This window comes from Plenodomus lingam (genome assembly GCF_022343315.1).
Source record: "Plenodomus lingam strain CAN1 chromosome Unknown contig_5, whole genome shotgun sequence".
NCBI classification, from domain to species: domain Eukaryota; kingdom Fungi; phylum Ascomycota; class Dothideomycetes; order Pleosporales; family Leptosphaeriaceae; genus Plenodomus; species Plenodomus lingam.
The window spans coordinates 548,134-569,867 of NW_027093957.1; the positions used below are offsets into that span (position 1 = coordinate 548,134).

The 21,734-nt window shown below is 44.2% G+C and overlaps 5 protein-coding genes across 5 annotated transcripts; 3 read left to right on the plus strand and 2 right to left on the minus strand.

The window, feature by feature from the left end:
• Window positions 1–209: 209 nt before the first annotated feature.
• Window positions 210–2,081, minus strand: IAQ61_008835 (uncharacterized protein; the record flags this gene model as incomplete). Its single annotated transcript, XM_003836430.1, has 1 exon — window positions 210–2,081. One exon carries the CDS (start codon window positions 2,079–2,081, stop codon window positions 210–212), a length of 1,872 nt encoding a protein of 623 aa, XP_003836478.1.
• Window positions 2,082–4,042: 1,961 nt separating this feature from the next.
• On the plus strand, window positions 4,043–7,079 carry IAQ61_008836 (uncharacterized protein; the record flags this gene model as incomplete). The annotated part of the gene is made up of 3 exons (XM_066098146.1): window positions 4,043–4,115; window positions 4,168–4,479; window positions 4,636–7,079. 3 exons carry the CDS (start codon window positions 4,043–4,045, stop codon window positions 7,077–7,079), a joined length of 2,829 nt encoding a protein of 942 aa, XP_065951785.1.
• Window positions 7,080–7,606: 527 nt separating this feature from the next.
• On the minus strand, window positions 7,607–10,731 carry IAQ61_008837 (uncharacterized protein). Its single transcript, XM_003836432.2, has 3 exons — window positions 9,850–10,731; window positions 8,713–9,780; window positions 7,607–8,654 (listed from the first exon to the last, which is right to left on the minus strand). The coding sequence occupies exons 1-3, from the start codon at window positions 10,448–10,450 to the stop codon at window positions 7,756–7,758; spliced, it is 2,568 nt and encodes an 855-aa protein (XP_003836480.2). The 5' UTR covers window positions 10,451–10,731; the 3' UTR covers window positions 7,607–7,755.
• A 405-nt stretch (window positions 10,732–11,136) lies between these two features.
• On the plus strand, window positions 11,137–11,544 carry IAQ61_008838 (uncharacterized protein; the record flags this gene model as incomplete). The annotated part of the gene is made up of 1 exon (XM_066098147.1): window positions 11,137–11,544. The coding sequence occupies one exon, from the start codon at window positions 11,137–11,139 to the stop codon at window positions 11,542–11,544; it is 408 nt and encodes a 135-aa protein (XP_065951786.1).
• A 297-nt stretch (window positions 11,545–11,841) lies between these two features.
• IAQ61_008839 (uncharacterized protein) lies at window positions 11,842–13,188 on the plus strand (the record flags this gene model as incomplete). The annotated part of the gene is made up of 2 exons (XM_003836433.1): window positions 11,842–12,341; window positions 12,399–13,188. The coding sequence occupies 2 exons, from the start codon at window positions 11,842–11,844 to the stop codon at window positions 13,186–13,188; spliced, it is 1,290 nt and encodes a 429-aa protein (XP_003836481.1).
• Between the last annotated feature and the right edge of the window lie 8,546 nt (window positions 13,189–21,734).

Below are 21,734 nucleotides of genomic sequence, written 5' to 3' on the forward strand. Positions count from 1 at the left end.
GTACTTTGACATGACCGTTATAGCAATCCATTGCAACGAAGTTTCTGGATCTATCTCATTGGTTTTAAGCCTAGATGAAGTTCTATATCCCACGTACAAAATCAAATTGGTATCTCAAAAGTCGCACCCAGAACGCGGAACACCTTGGACCCAGCCCTCCCTCTATGATCGTTCCACTTGTGCTAGTGTCAGATTCACGACTGACCCAGTCACCACCGAGGTGTCTTGACATCGCCCCCGAAACCCGTTGTCATTGGACTCACACCACTCCGTGGTTCCTCGTCACTTCTACTGACTCCCGCACTGCTTGGTGCCTGACTCAGGCTCGCTCTATCATTGCCCTCCATTTCATGGTGCCTCTGGTGCGGAGGCCTCCATGGTGGCGGTGGTGGCAGGTTCTCTATCGTGACTTCCTGCCACCGAGGCGTAATTGGCAGCCGAGAGTCGGCAGGCAACTCCACCGGCTCATGATTCATATTTACAGTCGTCTTTCTATCCTGGGGATAGCTGTGACTGTCCCCAATCATGGAGTTGGGAGACGCGAGTTCAGTCAAGGGTGTTCCGCTGAGTTCTTGTGGTGGCTCGGGCGCTTTGAGAGGGACGACGGCACTAACGGCGCCGCCGGTGTTGATGTTCATATGGGTGGCAGTGGCGGGCGTTGTGGCGGTCGATGGCGCAACGGTGGATTGCGATATCTGGGCGCCGGCGAGTTCGTAGTGTTTTGCTTGGGGCTGAACAGTACGGCGTCGGCGGTAGAGGAAGAGGCCGAGAATGGCGAAGAGGATGAGCAAGGCGGCGCCAATGGCTATGCCGACGATTGCGCCGATGCTTAGGCTAGAGGAGGAGGAAGGGTTGTCAGAGGAGGGCGGAGAGATGGTGATGATGTTTGCGGCGGGAAGGGGGTCAGGCCATGTGGCTTGGGCGATGGTAAAGTTTGCACGTTCGTAGTCGACGATCAAGTAGGATTCTTGAAGCAAGGTACGGCCGAGGACGTATTGGGTCGAATTTGCGGCGCGCCGTATGGGGAAGTAGTTTGTGGCGTTTTGGTAGTAAGGGTATGAGGCTTGGAGATCAAAGGCGGCATAGGGTAGTTCGATATTTGTGTAGTTTGTCGAGGAGCCTGTGAGCGAATTGATGAGTTTCACTGTTACGACGGGATTGTTGTTTCGAAGCTGCTGGTGGACGGTGTCATTGACAAGGTAAAGCCCGGTTTGAGGGTCGTATGTGAGTCCAAAGGCTGCTTCGAATTGCGCGCAGACATCTTCGGGGAGCCAGAGATGAGGAACGGTTGAGTCTATGACGGAGAAATGGGCGCCGGATGTGAGGGAAAAGGTGCCTTGGAGGGTGTTTGTAGCCATGATGGAATCCACGCCCACAGTGAGAAGTTTGGAGGGATCCGTTGAAAATGTGAAGGAGAAGTTGTTGGTGTTTGGTTTGAAGCGAGTGGAATCGTATCCTCCTAATATTAAGCTTCCAAAGACTGATTTGAGGCGATAAGATGCGCCCGCCGTGTATGCATAGGACAGGCTAGGTATTTTTGAAGTATTACGCAGTTGATTCATCAGGGAATCGACGGATCGGCCAAGACTGGAAAAGCTGGAGTCTGCGGTGCCCAAAGGGAGAATGCCCATGTAGTAGTCTGGATCTGCGATTCCAGCCACGACTTGGCTGTCGAGAGCCAGGGCGGAGCCAGCGGCGGCAGGGCCCAATTGCACGCGATCGAAGCCGAACAGTCCCCTCGAGGTATAGTTGAGTGACTGCTCCAGGTCGATTTCGTACTGTCCAATGGCAGACCATGTTGTCGAGACATTGGCCTGAAAGCCAATGTTTTGCGCGCTGTTGAAGATTTCGGCTCCTCGCGCCTCTGGACATCCTTCGGGGTCGATACCAGGCAAGCAGCCCTCAGGCGCAACAAGATAGGTGACGCCGCCTTTGGTCGAGGGCAAGACGCGAAAGTCCTGGCCAGGGGTTCCGACGGACACGGTGAAAGTGCTCCAGGATCCATCGTTGCCGTCGAATTTTTGCGAAGGAGGAACGACAAATGGCTGCGGAGGGCCGGTTGCCCGCGCGACGGCTCCCATTACGTAGCGAACGTACAGGTTTTGGCGAGCGAAACGATTGACGAAAGAAGGGTACAGAACCAGAGTAGGTTCACACAGTACATAGATTTGATTAAATTAAAGGATCATAGTGGATAGTTGGTAGATAGTGTAGGTGTGGTGGGTAGGATACTGGAAGTGTAGGGGACGAAACAAGGTGCTCACGCCACATGCTCAGCCCTGAGTATGGGGGTATGAGGTCGAAGACTAGCTAGTACAGGACTGCTGTCGTGTGCGAACGAAACGACCGTCAAAGCGTGTCCCGGACGAGGCTTTTGCGAGGGGATTGGCTTCGTGGTCAGAGAGTGAAAGTGTGGTAGGTAGGTACAGCGAAGGGGCAACCTTGGACGACCATAAACGACGGGCGAGACTTAGCGAAGGCACTGGGCACACCCTCCCACCCCCTCCCCATGCGCATTTCTCTTGGAAAAAGGACGGATGGGGCTACTATGGTAAGCAGCAAACATGCATCGGACATGGGGGAGCGGGCGGACTGTCAATGCATCGGCGTGTGCCATGGCGCCGTCCGTCCACTGACCAGACGACTATGTCTAGAAGGCTCCACACACAAGTCGACGGAGCTTGTCGATCCTGTCAGCCTCCTCCTTTGGTATGCGTGAAAGGAAAAGGGCAAAGGCAAAGGCCAATGGAGAAAGTAAGCACTTGAACAGCAATATCTACCCAAGTAGCCTAGGGACCTGAATGCCTGGCACTACCTACCACCGTATCATGGCACTGTTGTACCTAGTAGACTCGAGAGTCTGTAGTGGCTGCCTCTGCTCCAGCAAATATCATGGCCCATGAGTACTGCTTTGGCATGTGCACGCTCTACATACTAGGTATCAGAGCATATATGCCATGTATGTGGTAGATGGCGACGCGACAGCTGCTGTAATGCACGCAATTCACGCAAAATGGCCGAGGCCAGCCAGCCTGCACAGCCATGTCAACAGTTGCCCACACATACACTACACATGATACCTGCGAGTCCAGGGTGTGCCGCACCCGGCCAGAGATGGGGGTGCTGCGCGCAACTAAGGTACTGTACCTACTACTGTGTGATAGTTCAGTCAGTACAGTGATAGCACACACCTACTACATCAGTACAATACAGAGTCACACAACATGGGCACTACTATAGTACGCACCTTGGGTAGCATGATCGCTAGGCCCTTTGCAATCTCCTCGCCATGGGCTCAAGCAGACCTTTTCGGTAGTTTTGTGCGACCCGCCATCATTTAGTATGTCGATCATGCTACCTCCATCACCCAGTAGTCCGCCCTCAGCCCTGCGACCACATCACTCCTCCACACCCCGCGCCCGCAAAAAGGGCCATCTGCTGTGAGAACGGACAGGAGGAGGAGGGAGACAAACAGTATCGCAGAAAACCAGATACGATTCGGCGCCGCACTGCTTGCTCCTAGGGCTCTCCACCAGGTAGGCCAGATCCTGTCCTGCGAACGACCATCACAAAGTATTGTACCTAGTACAGTTACCCTACGGTACCTCCATGCTCTACAATATACAGTACCATGGCTGGGCCCGGCACAAGCACAGATGCTGTCGTCAGTGGCCATCGGCCCGTGCTCAGACTGCTTCCGCGAGGAGCCAAGTCAGCCCATGCATCCAGGAGTTTCAAGGTTTCCCTTTAGCTGCTCAGCTCGGCCACACTCCTACACGTCGGCCCCGTTCTTCCACGCGTCCATTGGGTGGCCGCTTTGTTTGGACAGTTCAGCGACAGCGCGCATGGATCGCATCGCAGTCTCTTCCTCGCACCCGAGCCGAGTCGGGCACCCCCTCCAGATAGATGACAGCCTTCAATCGAATCTCAACCTTGCAATCTTGGGATTTGCGCTTCTGACTTGCTGTCTCATTGCGGTGGCGAACGTCTGGCTCCGACCTCACACTGTCACTCGTTTGTGTAGAGGGAGAGAATGAGCAGGATGCGTAACCTCGCGACCTTGACCTCGGTTCTGCTGGCCTTTGCATTCGTTGCTGAGCCGGTCCACGGCCAGTGTAGGTCTCGTTGCCAACGCCTGCCAATTTCTAGTCACTAACAAAACCACAGATCCAGCCAAAAATGTCACTTCCATAGCCTCTTCAGATGAGCCTATCCTACTCTCAAGTGAGGCTGTTGTACCACCTGCAGAGGAGCCTGTTCTGCTTGAAAGCGTGGCAGGTCCGCCGCCAGAGAAGCCTCCTGTTCTGCTTGAAAGCGAGGCGGGAGTACCTTCAGATGAGGTCACAGTGCCTTCAGATCCAGCCATTCCACCTTCAGGCCAAGGCCCAAATGGCCGCCCACCTAATGTCCCTCTGGTTCCTTCGCCAGTAGGAGGTGATTCGCCTGTGGTTCCACCGAAGCCTGCAAGGCCTCAATCACGTAAGTGGATTTCCCAGTAACATGAAGCTGTGTCACGTGGGAAATCGCGAGCTGTTCTCAGGTAGACACAACTTCAGAGACTTTGCCATATTAAATTACCAGAATCGTCGAGATAGGTGAGAGGTTATGATTTGCTAACTATAGTCCAACATTCAGACGTCCCACATCCACCACTCTATACACCTGACGCCGCTGATCTGTACCCTGTGCCATCAGCAGCACCATCTCTATCAAAAGCAACGCCACTGCCAACTCATCCGATTAGGTACTGGAACACTTCCTCTGCTGCACAGTGCCCTGGTTGTGAACAATGCACTGGTTGTGCACTCGAGATTTACGACCCGGTCACTACCTATTACGAACCTGACAACATTCTTAATCCGTGGACCAGCCTAGTCGTTACAGAAACTATCTTGACACAATATGTCACCTACTTTCATGAGGGAACCATTGATACAGTGACTACCGAGTTGACGACACTCAATAAAACCAAAACCGTTGTCCTCGGAACTATGAACGAAACCATTACTCATTCTACACCCACATTTCTCATAAGGCCAACAATTGGCGTTCTACTTGAAGTGGAGGCGGGGCCCACCTATGTCATTCACAATAAATTTGTCGGCGGGTTGGACGAACCTGGAGACCAAAGCGCTGGACTCGGTACGGCCCCGGGTATCGCCTGTCAGCATCCTCTGACACGTCTTTCAAATTGGGTACCTACCAAGACTGAGGATTGGAGTTACTTCATCGAAACGTATACGGCGGCACCTACATCGACTTACAGCGGTGATCCATTTTTACTACCAACAAAGTTGATCAACTACTTCAAAAAGGATCCGGAATTCATGGAGCAATTTCGTGGTTCCGATATTGCGACATGCACAGTTCGACCCACGCCCAAACCTAGTCAGGTACCTCCCGTGGCACCACCAGCCACAAGGACAGATTCGATTGAGCTTCCTCTACCCGCGAACCCAAATGTACCGTCATTGGCTACAAGCACATTCCTTTCGACAACATTCGCTTCAACATCTCAGCACGTGACAAGGCAGGGATGTTTAAGATGTGATTACGTAAAACCGTTGGTGACATCCAAGCCAGACGATGGTCACCATCGCAACAACAACAATAACAACAACTCGCCTCCAGGGCCTACCCCTCAACCAAATGTGAACCCGGATCGACCAAACAATCATTCCAACAACAACCTTAATAGCCCGAACAACAACTCAAATAAGCCCAACAACTCAAACAATTCGAACAACTCGAATAAGCCCAACAACTCGAACAACTCGAACAACTCGAACAACTCGAACAACTCGAACAACTCGAACAACTCGAACAAGCCCAATAACCCCAACAACCCCAACAACCCCAACAACCCCAACAACCCCAACAACTCGGACAACTCGGACAACTCGGACAACTCGGACAACAATCCAAACAACAATCCAAGCAACATTCCAAACAACAATTCAAACAATCGGCCAAGGCCAAATGATGAATCGCAACAAACACAAGAACCAAGGATCACAATTGGCAACCAAATCTTCCCGATCCAAACCCCGAAACCAATACAGAATACCGACCCGGCACAGAGCAACATGCCATGGGTTCCCATGATCGCTATCGGACCAGAGACATTCAAGCCAGGGGAGACTAAGACAATCAATGGTGTACCTGTCGTTGCTCCCTCGCCTAATGGTGGATCAGAGATCATCGTAGACGGCCACACAATCCCCTACAACACCCAGCCGAAACCCACAGGCCCGTCCGTTCTCACCGTTGGAGATGAAAGAATCACGGCAAACCCCCAAGGGCAGTTCATCGTCGGTACCGCAACATTGAAGCCTGGCGGTCCCGCCATCGTCGTCGACGGGAGCACAATCAGCCTCGTGCCCAGCGGTCCCATCGCGATCATGAATGACGTCACACAAACCCTGCAAAATGCCCCTGCAGCAACTCCAGCACCAGCTCTCATTCTCGCAAATGGAGACATGGTCCTTGTGACCACGGTCAACGGTCAAGTAGCCTACATCCTATCCCCAGACCAGACTTTGCTTCCCGGCAACAAGATTACAGTCTCAGGCACAACCTACTCGCTCCCCATCTCAGGATCCGAAAACATCATCGTGGTCAATGGGCAAGTCACAACACTCGCAGCCTTAGATGCCTATGTGACTGCTGCACCCGTGCTCACTATCAATGACAACACGTACCTGGCCCAGGTAAGAGATGGAACCACCGAATACGTTCTCGCGCCTGGAAAGACGCTTCAGCCAGGGCAAGCGGTTACAATGAACGGAACAACGTACAGTCTTGATAGTGTGGGCACGGCGCTCATGGTGGATGGACAATCGAGTACCATTGCTTTGACGAGGGTACCGGCGAGCACGAATGCGCAGACGACCTCTACAAATGGAGCGAGCTCCACCACTGCTGGTAGGGACATGGGCGATTGGATAGCAAGTGGGATTGGACAAGGGAGGAGTAGCAGTAGTTGGGCAGCGGGTGTGCCCGCCAGGGGCCGGGGAGTAGAGGGATGGTTGGAGGGGCTTCTTATGGGGCTTGCAGGGTGGATCATGTGCTTGCTGTGATCAGTAGCAGGGAGTTGGATCAATCAAGAGGAGCAAGAGCGAAGGGGAAAAGAATAATATGAAGAAGATGTCGAATTCGGCAACATACCAAGAAGAGAAGACACATGAAGACTTCTATTTGGTAGTCACTACATGAGCATGGCGTTTTTCAGGCGAATTCGAAAAAGTGGATGTACCTATACATCACCACTGTCGAACCGGGAAGGGGGAAATAGGGCATACATGAGCATGAGGTACACGCTTTTTTTTTCGCGTCAGAAATAATGTGTGATTCACAGACGAGTGAAATACTCGAGTTTGGAGGATGACCGAAAAGGGGATTTAAATTCTCAGTCCATGTAAGATAGAAACTAATTATGTGTGCTTTTGTAATTAGTTAAGTGGAGATCACTGTGCCTCGTGTCCCTTTACAAGATTAGGCCCAAGAAATGTATACCTGATTTGTTTTTTTGATCGTGCTTCATGAAATCTCTACTTGAACGATTTCTGACAGGTAGAAACGAGTGGTCAAGATAAGATCAAATGATGCTAGTCAGTCAGCAGTATCACCCTGACGTTCATTCTCATGCATGTCATTTGTACCTCTTTCGATCAAAACATTATGTACACTTGAAACCTATAGGCCCCTGTAACCACTCTATATCCTTGTTCTTTCTTTCGGCCCAACCCCCCTGGCTTATACAGGCAGCCCCTCCTCATCCATTTCCTCCGCCACTCCACTAACAGCCCCATATACTCTTAGCGGGACCTGAATCTCAAAGCTCTCCGCTGGTAACCTTTGCGCGGCCGCTAATATCACGCCCCTATCATCCTGACTAATCTCCTCGAGTAAATCGTCCCAATTTCCCTCTTCCCCGCTCTCATGTACCAGCCGTGGGGTAATAAACTCGAAGCGTAGTTTCCACTCCAGACTAACCCCGCTGGTGATGAATTCGGGTGTCGCGTTTGGGGGTATGGTAGGCGAGAATGCAAGTTTTCGCGCAAACAGCGCGTTTTCTGAGAACGAGGCGTGGACTTTCTTGGTGACGCGGTAAATGGATGCATTTGATCTTAGCGCAATGGCTGGGTCAACCTTTTCAGAGCTTTCCAGGGAGACATGTATAGAATAACAAGGGATATGCGAGTTTGTGAAATCAATGACTGCGCTCATTGTTTCGCCAAGGCGATACGATGGTCGCGCAAGCATAATAACAGCGACGCGTCTTCCACTGCGTGCGATTTCAAAGCGGTTTGCCGATTGATTCGCCGCACCAGTGAGGTTGCTACGTAAGATGGCAGTGTCAATCGCCTCTTTCATTGTTGGAGGCTCTTCGGCGATGGAGGAGCGGCCGGGTGTGGTGCCGGTAGGAGAAAGGAGTCCCATGTTGGCGTTTTGGCGTGGACGGTCAAGGAGGTTATCTACGTATTGGAGGAAATCGCTGAAGGTGTTTTCTTCTGGCTTGGCTGATATAGAGGCCTTTTTGACCAAGGAGGGGGACTTGGTGTGAGTAGCGGGATCGATGGCTTTGGTTCGCGCTTGATCGCGCAAGATGATGTAGGGAGACATGAGATCATGTCCAAGAATCTCCCCACGGCCTAAGAAGCTATTAGGGATTGCAAACCATGAACACACGAGAGGGGAAATTGTACATACTATTTACACTCCCAAAGACTCGGAATGGAATCTCGACTTGTCTCACTTGCTGATCCTTCGTAGAACCAGCACGCTGTGTTCCAATAGTAAGACTGTATGCCACCTTGATAGACCGTCCCTTATGTGTAGGCGGCAGACCTCGAGGTATGGTAAAGCTGTAGGTGAAGCTCCGACTCTCGCCGGGTGCGAGCTTCAGGTCCACAAACAGTATCGACTGCGGCGTACTGATGAGCGGGACGGTCTTGGAGCTCGCCTTGCCCCGCATCTCTCGTATGCTAGACGGCTCCGATGCACCTAGCAAACCACCCAGCGACTCTCCGATATTGCCCCATCCCAGCGCACCAAAGAGACCACTCTCGCGCTTGGTCTTGTCCACTCCCACAACACCACCTCCCCCCTGTCCACCGACCACGCCCTTTCTCTTGACCTCTTCAAAAGGGGCTTGGTTGATCAGTGAACCATCAAGGGTGAAGGAGCCCGTTATCTGAGCATAACCCATCATCAAGGACTCTGGACGAGCCTGCTGGGGTGTTGGCGCCAAGTGGGATGGAGAGCGATGATGCGACGGCCGCTGGAGGAGCCGGGCTGACGGATGGGCAGTGTATTCGGACATGAGCGTGTCATTTGAGTTGTTGCTCATCGAATAGAACTCGCCACTACTACGCGGGGTGTCATCCATGCTCGAACCCGAAATGATCCTAGCTACCGGTGAGAGTGTCTCCAGCGTGGCACTCGTTGGGTTTCTGCGACCCTCATGCTGTAGCCGTGGAGATTGTCCGCGCCTACTGACTGCCTTTGCAGGACTTCTGCTGCGTGGTTCGACCCGAGGTTCGTCAGGTGGCGGGGCGGACAGAGGAGTAGTGGGGAATTTGAAGTTGTGCGAGAACGAGTTGGAAGGCTTCCGCGTAGTAGGGGGAATGGGCGTGACGGGCGTCGTCGTGATGTCAGGTCGCCTGCGTGGAGAGCGTGGTGGGAAGACGAAATCGGTGGGCGCAGGGTGCGATAATTGGGGAGAAGCGGCCGACAGCGGCGAGGGGTGTGTGGCCGAACGGTGGCCTGGAGAGGCGACTGGCACAGTGTCAGTCGGTCAGTGCAGGGAAGTGTGCCCCTCCACGATGCTCATCATGCTGCCCGTACCTGGATATGAGTTGGGGCGGCCAGGCACCACCTGCAGGCTTGCCGACCGCGCATGGCCCCGCGGCGGCCGTCGTATGGGTATGCCCCCCCGTTCTTGGTGGCTATCTGCGGGCGGGTTTGCGTTGTTTGCGTGCTTGGTTGCGGTTGCGTGTGCGCCTAGTGAGATAATGGATAGTGACCTTCCATGGCGCTGTCCGCTGGCGCTCTTGCTGCCTACCGCGCCCGACGTCAGGGGCGGCCGACGCTCTCCCACCGTCGACGGGTTATGCAGTGAGAGCGCTGGGCCGCCGTGGAGGCTGTGGGCCATCTTGGGGGGAGCCTGCGCCGAGACAAACGACGAGTTGCGCGACATGGTCGGCCTCGTCGACGAGTGCACCGGGGGAAGTCTGCGCTGCCGATCGTGTCGGTCGCCTCCACTTGCTGCTACTGCGGCTCCAGCTCCTCCTGCGAAGCCGTTGTGCTGCTTGCGTGATGGCCGCCATGGGTCGCCGCCTTCGATGGACGCCACGTTCCGAAAGGTGATGGTGCACTCGATGTCTTCGCCGGCAAACACGGTCGAGTCCTTCCATTGCACGAACACGCGCATGTTTGAAGCCGACATGGTCGACCCCGAGGGAGGCGAGGGGGACGAGGATTGCGAGGGGGGCAAGGGCGGCGCGGGCTGCTGCAACGTGGGATGCAGCTCATGGGCATCGGCGGTCAAGTACCATGGCGGCGATGGCGGCTGCTTCAGAGTACAGTATGAGCACTGGCACAGGACATGGTAGACACAGCGGCTGTGAGAGAGGTGTTTAGCAGGCGTCGCAATGGCGCAATGCAATGTGAGCAATGGAAGCAATGGAAGCAATGGGAGCAATGGGAGTAATACTAGAAGCAATGGAGCAATGGAGCAAATGAAGCCATGGCCCAACGAAGCATGAGGGGAGCAATGGAGCATGGTCCCTTCCCATTTCCCTTTTGGCTCTAGTGCCGCCTCACAGCTGGAGTGCTCAAGCCCTCAACTTCAACATCCAACCACCTGGAGCTAAAAGGAATGCTACCATCTACCTGTTACCCATTTACCCGCCTGTGATATTAACGAGGCTTGTCAGTCATGCATAAGCCACGTCAAAAGGTTAATGAAAAGACAATAGTTACAGACTAAATATGAATTCAGTATTCCCTTCAAGCTACACCACCTGTGATGTAGCTTACTGATTGACAGATGCATGCATCATGTAGATGTTGTCCTCGTCTACTGATCTATCCAAGACGTTTGTGAAAACAAGGTCTTGCTCAATCAGGGGCATGCAAGCTCAGTCCCGAGGGACCGCTTACAACAATATTGATATACCAGCCGTGGAAACAGATGTTAGTATCAACAACATGCACTCTGTCCAAAACCAGTTCAATCTATCATTTGCCCAATTTGCGGCAACGATTTCATTTCTTCAAGTCAGCGGAAATTGTAATATCATAGCCCCCATAAGCCGATTCAAAGCGGCCGCTGTACCCACAAGCCCTCCAAGCCTTACCATCATGGGGTATATGCAGTCCATGGCAAGCCTTTACATGAGAAGCCTATTGTATCTTTTCGCCGCTGGTGTTATGTGCTCTGACATGAACTCATACGACAACATTAGCTTCAATCCTACAAATTATGTGTTGTTTCTTCGCAATTCGTCAGATCACCCTGGTCACGTTTCTTCGATGTGATAGTCACGGGGAAGTTGATGCCCCACGTCAGTGAGTATAGAGCGGGGTTGTAGACCTCTTGATGGAACAACGCACAAGATAAGATTATATATGATTCTATATTCGCTTGTATGGGGTCCCGAATTGCCTTCCTACTATATGCATATCTGCTTCCTTCTATCTGCATCCATCTCTCCGTGAACAGATACAGATATGCTTTGGCCTCGTTTGAGCGGTGCAATGATTCGATGGGTCGGTTTGAAAAGAGGGGACATCAATATCAATGCTTTTGGAGTACGATGCAGTTCAATGGCCCGAATGCCTCGAGGCAAGAAAGACACCACAACGTTCAAGAACAGCCCTTTCAAGCAGCACCCTTTGGCAGTGATGCCGACTTCAATGCTGCTCCGATCTCTCTTCATTACCACAGTTTCATCCAACAAATTCTTACTTACCCTATCACTCCATCTCCTCTCATTCTTGGCAAAACCAAACCGCGGTCTTTTATTCAACGTGGACAGGAATCTTGTGCTCAAGGGAATCCTGAAGCAAACGCTATACAAACAGTTCTGTGCGGGAGAGACAGAGCAGGAGACGAGAGCTTGCGTACGGAAACTGAAAGACCTGGGCTTCAAAGCCGTTATTCTTACATTTGCGAAAGAGACAGTATTCGATTATAGGAGCAAGTCGCCAGATTTGCACTCTCCAGAGAAAGCAGTGGAGACGGCGACAACCCATGACGTCGATATCGAGACATGGCGGATTGGAACATTGAAGACCGTCGATATGATCTCCAAGGGTGACATACTGGCGATAAAGTAAATAGCCTTCATTAATGTAACGGAACAAGGCATCTCTAACAGATCATTGAATAGGACGACTGGAGGTGGTCTCATGGTTACAGAAACTCTAAGCAGAGGAGAACTTCCTCCACAGCAGATGCTCGACGCACTAGATGAGGTTGCTATCAAGTGTAAGCAACGCGGCATCCAGATCATCATCGATGCTGAATCTCAGCATTGGCAGAACGGCATTAATCGCACCGCGCTCGAGCTCATGCGCAAGTTCAACACGGATGGAACGGCTGTCATCTACAACACCTACCAAGCCTACCTAAAGAGCACGCCATTAGTACTGGCCCACCATATGGCAGAAGCGGAGAAAGACGGGTTTACACTCGGTGTGAAGCTTGTACGTGGCGCCTATCTCTTGTCAGACGACCGATCCTTGATCCATGACTTCAAGGAAGACATAGACAACGCATACAATGGCACATCACATGGAATACTTCAACGTGAGCTGGGTGAATTCGGCGCATTTCGTCCCTTTCCGTCTATAAGCCTCTTCCTCGCATCACACAACCGCGACTCCGTGCTCTCAGCCAACAAATTACACCGTCAACGCACAAAAGCTGGTCTTCCTACCGTCCCTGTCGCATTTGGTCAACTCTATGGCATGTCTGACGAGGTCAGTTATACATTGCTGGCAGATAAGGGCGATGGTGAACTGCCACCTGAGGTGTTGAAGTGCTCCACTTGGGGTAGCATAGGAGAATGCGTGGGCTACCTGCTCCGACGAGCAGTGGAGAACCAACAAGCTGTGTTAAGAACAAAAGACGAGCTGGCTGCTCTACAAGCAGAACTGTGCAGGCGGCTCTTGAACTAATAACGTACCTCACGGGTACCCGAGGCTGCGCGCGTTATGCACGTGTTCGCGTAGCGCACGCCTAACCAACATCCTAATCACCACAAATATAAGGATATTAAGCCACACACAGTAGGTATTATTATAAGATTTTTTAGAGTAGTAATATATAGTAGTAGAACTATTATATACTATCTATATTAGGCTAGTAGAATAATATTCCGCCTATAGCAAGTGGTAGGTAGTGGAGGTGCTAGTGCGGGCACCTCTACCACCCTATCCCTAATAGCACCACCCACGCGTTATTTTTTTAGCTACTTTTAACGATATAATAAACGTAAGGGCTTATGCTTACCTAATTAGGGTTTTAGGATAGGTTTTTTTAGTATTATTTTAAGAGTTTTTAGCCTACTATATAGTAGCTTTTTAAGCCCTATCTCTATAATAACGTAGGTAGGTAGGTAGTGTTATAGACTAGCCTTAAGGGAGAATACAATAAGCGTTAATAATAGTATTTAGTATCTTAAAGGAGAGGTAAGCCCTCTACGCCTTTTTATAGGTGTCTAGTGTGTTTACTTAGTAGTAGTGTTAGACTTAGTCTATCTTATATTAGACCTAGGCTTAGGCATAAGCCTAAGCCCTTTATATACCCCTAACCTTCCCCTATAAACTATCGTGAAATTGTCTTTCTAGGGGTCTAGGGTTATATCTTTATCCTCTATAATCTATATTTAGCTTTATTACTATATTTTTTAATTTTATTATTATATCTTTATATTCCTTCCTAATTTATAACAGGCCTATATATTAAGTAGTATACGCGTGTAGCATTTATATACTTATTTTAGTACCCTACTATAAAAGTTCTAATATAGCTATCCTACCCTACTATAAATTTCCTAAACTTACTTTGTTATATAATAGATTTTCCCCCCTAATTAGCCCTTCTCTCTACTCTTTCTCTATTAAATCCTGCCTATCTAGCCCTTATTATATCCCTATCTACTACTACTAGTACTAGTAGTAGGAATCTACTATAAGGCAGTTAGACCCTACGCTAGGCCTACTAAGATAAGGTGCGTACTTCTAATATTCTCCCTATATTTCCTGCACTAACTTTTTGTTTAGCATATATCTCCCTAAACCTAGTTACTTAGTAGCTTTATTATTTCTAGTAACTTAGATAATAAAGAATATAATAGTAGCTTTATAAAGCTACTTCCCTATAATTAGTATATTAACTAGCTTTATCTCTTTAGTAAGTATAACTATTAGGAAGGTAGTAGTAAGTTCCCCTTAATTTTATTTTCTTTATAGCAAGTTCTAACTATATCTAGGGCGCTTATATAAGTCCTACTATTATAGCTATAAGACCTATACTTAATTAGAAGCTATCCTTACTAATAATCCTAATATTTGCTAAGCCCTTTATAACTAGCTTTAGTTTTATTATAGTTACTAGGAGGATTACCTCTATATTATAAAGAAGGGGACCCTTAGCACCTTTATAGGGAAACCTACTAAAGGCACCTATTACTAGTTTATACTATAGTTCTACTAGCTCTACTATTATTTTAAGGATCTTATATTAAGGGCTTAAACTAATAATACTATTACTCTACTTGCCCCTACTACTTACTTATGCGACTATAATTAGTATTAGCTTAGTACTATTATTCTATCTACTACTAGTGCTTTAGTATTTTTACTTTAGTCTACTATTACACCTTTATATAGTAGTTATAGTAATAATAATATTATATAGCTTACTACTACTACTAGTGTTACCTTCTAGCGTATTAACTAGTATATAAATAAGACCTAGGCCTAAACTAACCTTTATATTAATAGGCTTAAGAGCGCTACTAAGCGTACTACCTATAGTATTAAGACTCTTATTATTAGTATTAATTTTCCTTTATTCCCTTTATATATATTCTAATATTTACTTTCTTTAGGCCTAGGGTGCTATATATTAGTAAACTATTAAAGTACTACCCTTCTTCTACTACTACTACTACTATTACTTATACTTGTTAACTAAGTCCTCCCCTACCTACGCTGCGCATAAGCGTTACTACTATTACTAAGAGATATAGAGGCGTTAGATTAATATAAATAATAGTTTAGGGGGAGCTAAAGGGGGGTTAGTTATAGATAGTAATAGTATAGATACTACTACCTAATTATTAGCTACCTTATAAAACTTTAGTAGTAAGGCACTTACTTAGAGTGTTATAAGGATAAATAAAAGATATCTCTAATACCTTTCTACTTCTTAATTATAATAAAGGTCTAAGTTATTATTCTAGTTTTCTTCTACCCTTACTTCCTAGCTTTTATATATATTAGGCTATTATTATATATAATATCCTTATACTTTTCCTTAAACCTATCTAGAGCCTTAGTATCCTATACTACCTCTAGTAGGTGCTATATTAGATTAATATACCCCTTCTATTTTACTAGGACTTAATACTTCCCTTTTCCTCTTATATTCTTTATATAAAGGATCTCTTCTACTTCCTATTTATTTAGTATTGCGTCTTTATTTTCTAGAGTAACTATTAGGCCTAGTTATAAGTTCTAAAGCTTCTAGCTTAGTAGCAGGTTATTAGTAGCTCTCTCTAGTAGATCTATATACACAGTCTTATATAAGTTCCCTAGTAAGTCTAATACTACTATAAGTAGAGTAGGGACTTCTATTACTCTATACTTTACCTATAGCTAGTTAAACCTTTTACTTAGTTAGTTTATCTTTATATTATATATTATAAACTAAACTATATTACCTTTTAGGAACTTTTTAGCTAGGTATTAAGACTAGTTTATTACTTCCTATTATTATTACTATTAGAATATAATAGTAGCTTACGCTAGCTCTACACCCCTCTATAGGTGCAACAAGAATGTTACAGCTTCTCTATAAGGATTCTTAGGCTTTACTAGTAGTAATATTATCTTTTATAGCGTGTCTATAGTATACCTATTTAAAAGTAGATTTAGGCTAATACTAGTTATACTAGAGTCCCTATTATTAAGTGTAAGTTAGCAGGCTAGTAGGTAATTAGGCTAGTTAGTCTGCTTAAAGCATACTATTATACGCAGCACTACCTACACTTCTTAGTTTACCTGCTCTATCCTGCTATCTATCTAGGGGTGGTATATAGTAGATAGTAACTAGTTTATCTTTATTATCTAGTATAATATTATCTAGAAGGATCCTAACTAGTCTAAACCTTAGTTAGTAATAATAGAGGATAGGAAGCCCTAGAACTACTACTAGTTATCCTAGAAGATCCTTGCACAATAATTAGCTACTATAGAGACTATTACTTTAAGCTAAATATATTTAGACAATCTATTAGTAATAACTAATAGGGACTAGGGTTTACTATTATCTTTTATAGGTAGGTTAACTATAAAATCTATAGATATTTAGGACTAGTATTATAACGCGACTAGTATAGGTTATAATAGACCCTATTAGTACTTTTAGGAGATATAAGTACTATAATAATAGTAGTTTTAAATATACTACGTAATATCTCCTAATATTCTATCCTAATAATAGTTGTAGTGTAGTATTTAAAATATTATATTCTTTCCTAGATATCCTACTAAACCTAATTTATATACTTGCTATATAATAGTAGTTATAAGGGGTTCCTATATTAGTAACTAAATAACGCCCCTCTAAAGCAAAGTGCTGTATACGCTAATTGCACAGTCCCCTATCTATTACTTTGTGTTAGCTAAAACTAGGAAAGACCTAGCGCCTTTCTAAACCACATTAAGGCGCACTTAGTATATCTTATCTTCTAGTACTACTTTGTCCTATAGTATCTGTATATATAGGTTAGCAAAGAGGCTAGCGCCCTTTAGTAACTTAGACGCCTCCTCTGCTTCTAACACTATAACCTAAATTAATTTAGGGCGTATTACTAACTATAGTATTACTTTAGAGGAGTTTAAATCTTATAGTTACCTACTTAAGGTATTAGGTTATCCTACAAGATAGCTAGGTCTATACTATAGGATGTACTAATATTTTAAAAGTTCCTCTACCTAGTAGCACTATTACTTGCTTAAGCTTTAAAGGCTAGTAAAGTACTCTAGGTTTTTATAGTCTATAAATATTATAAATAGTTTATAAATACTCTATAACTCTACTAACTAGCTTTTAAGATACTTAATAATAGCTAGTAATTCCTTATTATATATAGTATAGTTTTATCTCTCTAGTATTAGTACTATAGAGTAGTAAGTAACTAGGCGCTAGATACCCCTAACTTTTTATAATAAGCAACCCCTAAGAGTGTATCTTAAATAGTCTACTTCTAATAACGTTTCTTTAGCTAGGTCCTATTGCGTTAGTACTAGTCTAGATATAAATACCTTTTATAGTATATTAAATGCACTCTATTCTTCCTCTCCCTATTAGAATAGGGTGTCCTTCCTAGTTAGTTAGTTTAAAGGCGCTACTACTTTAGAAAACTTTGTAATAAAATTATAGTAGAAGTTAGTAAAACCTAGAAAACTCCTTACCTCTCTTATATTCCTAGGGGATTCCTATTCCTATACTACCCTAAGCTTTTTAAGGTTAGGTCTAAGTAATTTACCTGCCTTAATAATATAGCCTAGGTAGTGTACCTCCTTAACACTAAATACACACTTCTCTAAGTCTAGGTGTAGTCCTGCTTCTTTTAATAGTATAAGTACACACTTTACTTTTTCTATATAGTTAAACTAGTCTCCTCCTAAATAAATTAGGATATTATTAAGGTAGGCTATTATATATAATCTAAGTAACTCTATAAGCGTGGTATTAATATATTATTAGAAAGTAGATAGCGCACTACTAAGACTAAATAGATATACTAACTATTTATATAACCTAAACTAGGTGCAGAAAGCTATTAAGGACTTATAACCTTCTACTATTCTAACTTTATAAAAGGTAGTATAAATATCTACTTTTATAAACTATTTTACGCTATATAGTATATATAAAGTTTCCTTAATAAGTAGTAGTAGGTATTAGTCTAAGGTTATTATACTATTAAGTATCTAGTAATCTATATAAAGACGCTAACTACCTAATAGCTTCTTTACTAGTAATACTAGAGCTCTAGCTATAGAAGAGCTTACTTAGATCTAGCCCTTATCTATTAATCTAGTAAGTTATATTCTTAGTTCTAGCAATTAATCACGCAATATAGGGTATAAGGGACCCTATAGGGGGTTAGGCTAGGTTCTATCTAGGAGAGTTATTAACTAAATATAGTAATCTATACTACCTTAATAGGGTAGCAAACTGCTTACTAACTCTTTATTAAACAGGTCCTTAAACTCTTATAGTTCTAGTAGTAACTTTATCTTTCTAGTTTTATACTTAGGTTTATAAGGAACTATATTATTAGTAATATAGATAGTATGTATATTAATAGGACTTCCCTTATTAACCCTTCCTAGATATTTTATTAGGCGTAAGTTATATATTACCTATAAAATATCTAGTATATTTATTGTAAAAATTTGTACCTATATATCTTCCTATTAGGATCCTTAATTTAGCAACCCTACTATAACTAAACCTAAGATAGTAGAGATATAGGTATAATATAGGCGTCTCCCGCTCTCTTATACTACTATATTTCCTGCCTTCCTAATTATTAATTTGCCTTGTAGAATATCTATAATAACGCCCTCTCTATATAGCTATAGTCTACCTAGTATTAGTTAATAGGAGAGACTAGGTACTATATAGGCTAAAAGCTAAGACTACTAACTATCTAAATTATAGTCTAATACTACTAACTATAAAATTCTTATACCCTTAGTAATTCCCTAGGTATATTATAAGGGTTATAGGGGAATATTAATAAAGTTCCTACTAATCTATCTTGCTAACTTTTCCTTAACTATACTAAAATACTAGCACCCTAAATTAACTATTACTTGCACGTTCTCTACTCTACCTAGGAGGAGGGGAATAAAGAAAGGAGGATTATTTAACCTAGCCTTAATATCTAGGGGATACTTAATAGCCTCTACTATTAATAATTCCTCTATTATAGTGTCCTCCTTATACCCCTAACTTAGCCTAAAGTTAGGGGTAGCTAGTTTCCTAAATTAGGGCTGCTTGCTAATACTGCAACTATCTTAATACCTACTAGTTATAGCAATAGGGTATTAGGGCATGCACGTATAAAATAACTACCCTATCTACACTAGGTGTAGACCTTTGCTAGTTTCTATATATTAAATAGGTCCTGTAGGATCTAGTTAGGACGTAATATTAGTAGTCTAGTAGGTGCACTTAATAAGGCTACTACTTCTACTATATTTATATTACTGTCCTAATCTAAGTTAAACTTCTACTAGGGTTCCTTAGACTTACTAGCCTAAAGAAAACCTAGTTCTAGAGAGGCTATTTTAATATCTACCGCAATTGTCTTATATTCCTCTATAGCTATGTTATAGTTTATCCTAGAGACTCCCCTATTAAGGGAAACTAAGCGTATATAACTATTAAGAGATTACTAAAGTTATAAAAGCTTTTATTTATTATCCTAGTATAGACCTCCTAACTATATAAGGAGCTATACAAAATTTATAAAGAACTCTATAAAAGGCTAATTTTAGCCCTAATATAAGTGTTCTAACGCGACTTAGGCGTACTCCTACCTATAATAGTTGCTATAATAGAATACTAGGTAGTTAAGAAACCTGCTTATATCCTAACGCTTACGTGCACTATCCTTAAAGTATAGTGCTATAGCGCGCTAGACTATAGGCGATAACTAGGACTAAATATATATAAACCTTGCCTCCTTATCCCTAATAAAGACCTTATCTGCACGCAGTTTAAACTCTATAGTTATTTACTAGGAGGAGAAGTTTACCTTAGTGCTATTATATAGCAAGCTAACTAGGAAGGGTTTGCAATATAAGGTAGGAGAGGGTAGAGGCAGTATATTATTAAACCTAGTAGGCTTAGAGGAGGGTTAGGATAGAATCTAATTGCGTATTTCTTTATTCTATTAACGTAGTATAGCTATTATAGCAGAGTTTTAAGCCTATTATTCTATTAATCTATAGACCTGTTATATTAGCCTTTCTACTATATTAGGTTGCACCTAGTTATTCTAAATATCTAGCGCGTCTATCTCTTATTACTATTATAGTATGTTTAGAAGAAGATACTAAAATATTATAGACTAGCCTTAAGGGAGAATATAATAAGCGTTAATAATAGTATTTAGTATCTTAAAGGAGAGGTAAGCCCTTAGCGCCTTTTTATAGGTGTGCAATGTGTTCGCTTAGTAGTAGTGTTAGACTTGGTCTGTCTTGTGTTAGACTCAGGCTTAGGCATAAGCCCAAGTCCTTCACAGGCTTAAACTAATAACACTATTACTCTACTTACCCCTACTACCTACTTGCGCGCCTATAATTAGTCTTAGCTTAGTGCTATTATTCTATCTATTACTAGTGCTTTAGTATTTCTACTTTAGTCTACTATTTCGCCTTTATATAGTAGTTGTAGCAATAATAATATTATATAGCTTGCTACTACTACTAGTATTACCTTCTAATATATTAACTAGCGTATAAACAAGACCTAGGCCTAAACTAACCTTTATATTAATAAGCTTAAAAGCGCTACTAAGCGCACTACCTAAGGTATTAAGACTCTTATTATTAGTGTTAGTTTTCCCTTATTCCCTTTATATCTATTCTAATATTTATTTTCTTTAGGCCTAGGGTGCTACGCGTTAGCAAGCTATTAAAGCACTACCCTCCTTCTAACGCTGCTACTACTGCTGCTTATACTTATTAACTAAGTTATCCCCTACCTGCGCTACACGCAAGTGTTACTACTATTACTAAGAGATATAGAGGCGTTAGATTAATATAAATAATAGTTTAGGGGGGGCTAGGGGGGGGTTAGTTATAGATAGTAATAGTATAGATACTGCTACCTAATTATTAGCTATATTATAAAACTTTAGTAGTAGGGCACTTGCTTAGAGTATTATAAGGATAAATAAAAGATATCTCTAATACCTTTCTACTTCTTAATTATAATAAAGGTCTAAGTTATTATTCTAGTTTCCTTCTACCCTTACTTCCTAGCTTTTATATATATTAGGCTATTATTATATATAATATCCTTATACTTTTCCTTAAACCTATCTAGAGCCTTAGTATCCTACACTACCTCTAGTAGGTGCTATATTAGATTAATATACCCCTTCTATTTTACTAGGACTTAACGCTTCCCTTTTCCTCTTATATTCTTTATATAAAGGATCTCTTCTACTTCCTATTTATCTAGTATTGCGTCTTTATTTTCTAGAGTAACTATTAGGCCTAGCTATAAGTCCTAAAGCTTCTAGCTTAGTAGCAGGTTATTAGTAGCTCTCTCTAGTAGATCTATATGCATAGTCTTATACAAGTTCCCTAGTAAGTCTAATACTACTATAAGTAGAGTAAGGACTTCTATTACTTTATACTTAACCTATAGCTAGTTAAACCTTTTACTTAGTTAGTTTATCTTTATA

What these genes read in the sequence shown, in the direction of transcription:
- IAQ61_008837 (XM_003836432.2), bottom strand. Translation starts at nt 10,450, where the DNA reads ATGTCGGCTTCAAACATGCGCGTGTTCGTGCAATGGAAGGACTCGACC. An exon ending in CCGCCCCAACTCATATCCAG is followed by an intron (nt 9,781 to 9,849) that starts GTACGGGCAGCA and finishes ACACTGTGCCAG; the next exon opens with TCGCCTCTCCAGGCCACCGT. An exon ending in AGTCTTTGGGAGTGTAAATA is followed by an intron (nt 8,655 to 8,712) that starts GTATGTACAATT and finishes ATAGCTTCTTAG; the next exon opens with GCCGTGGGGAGATTCTTGGA.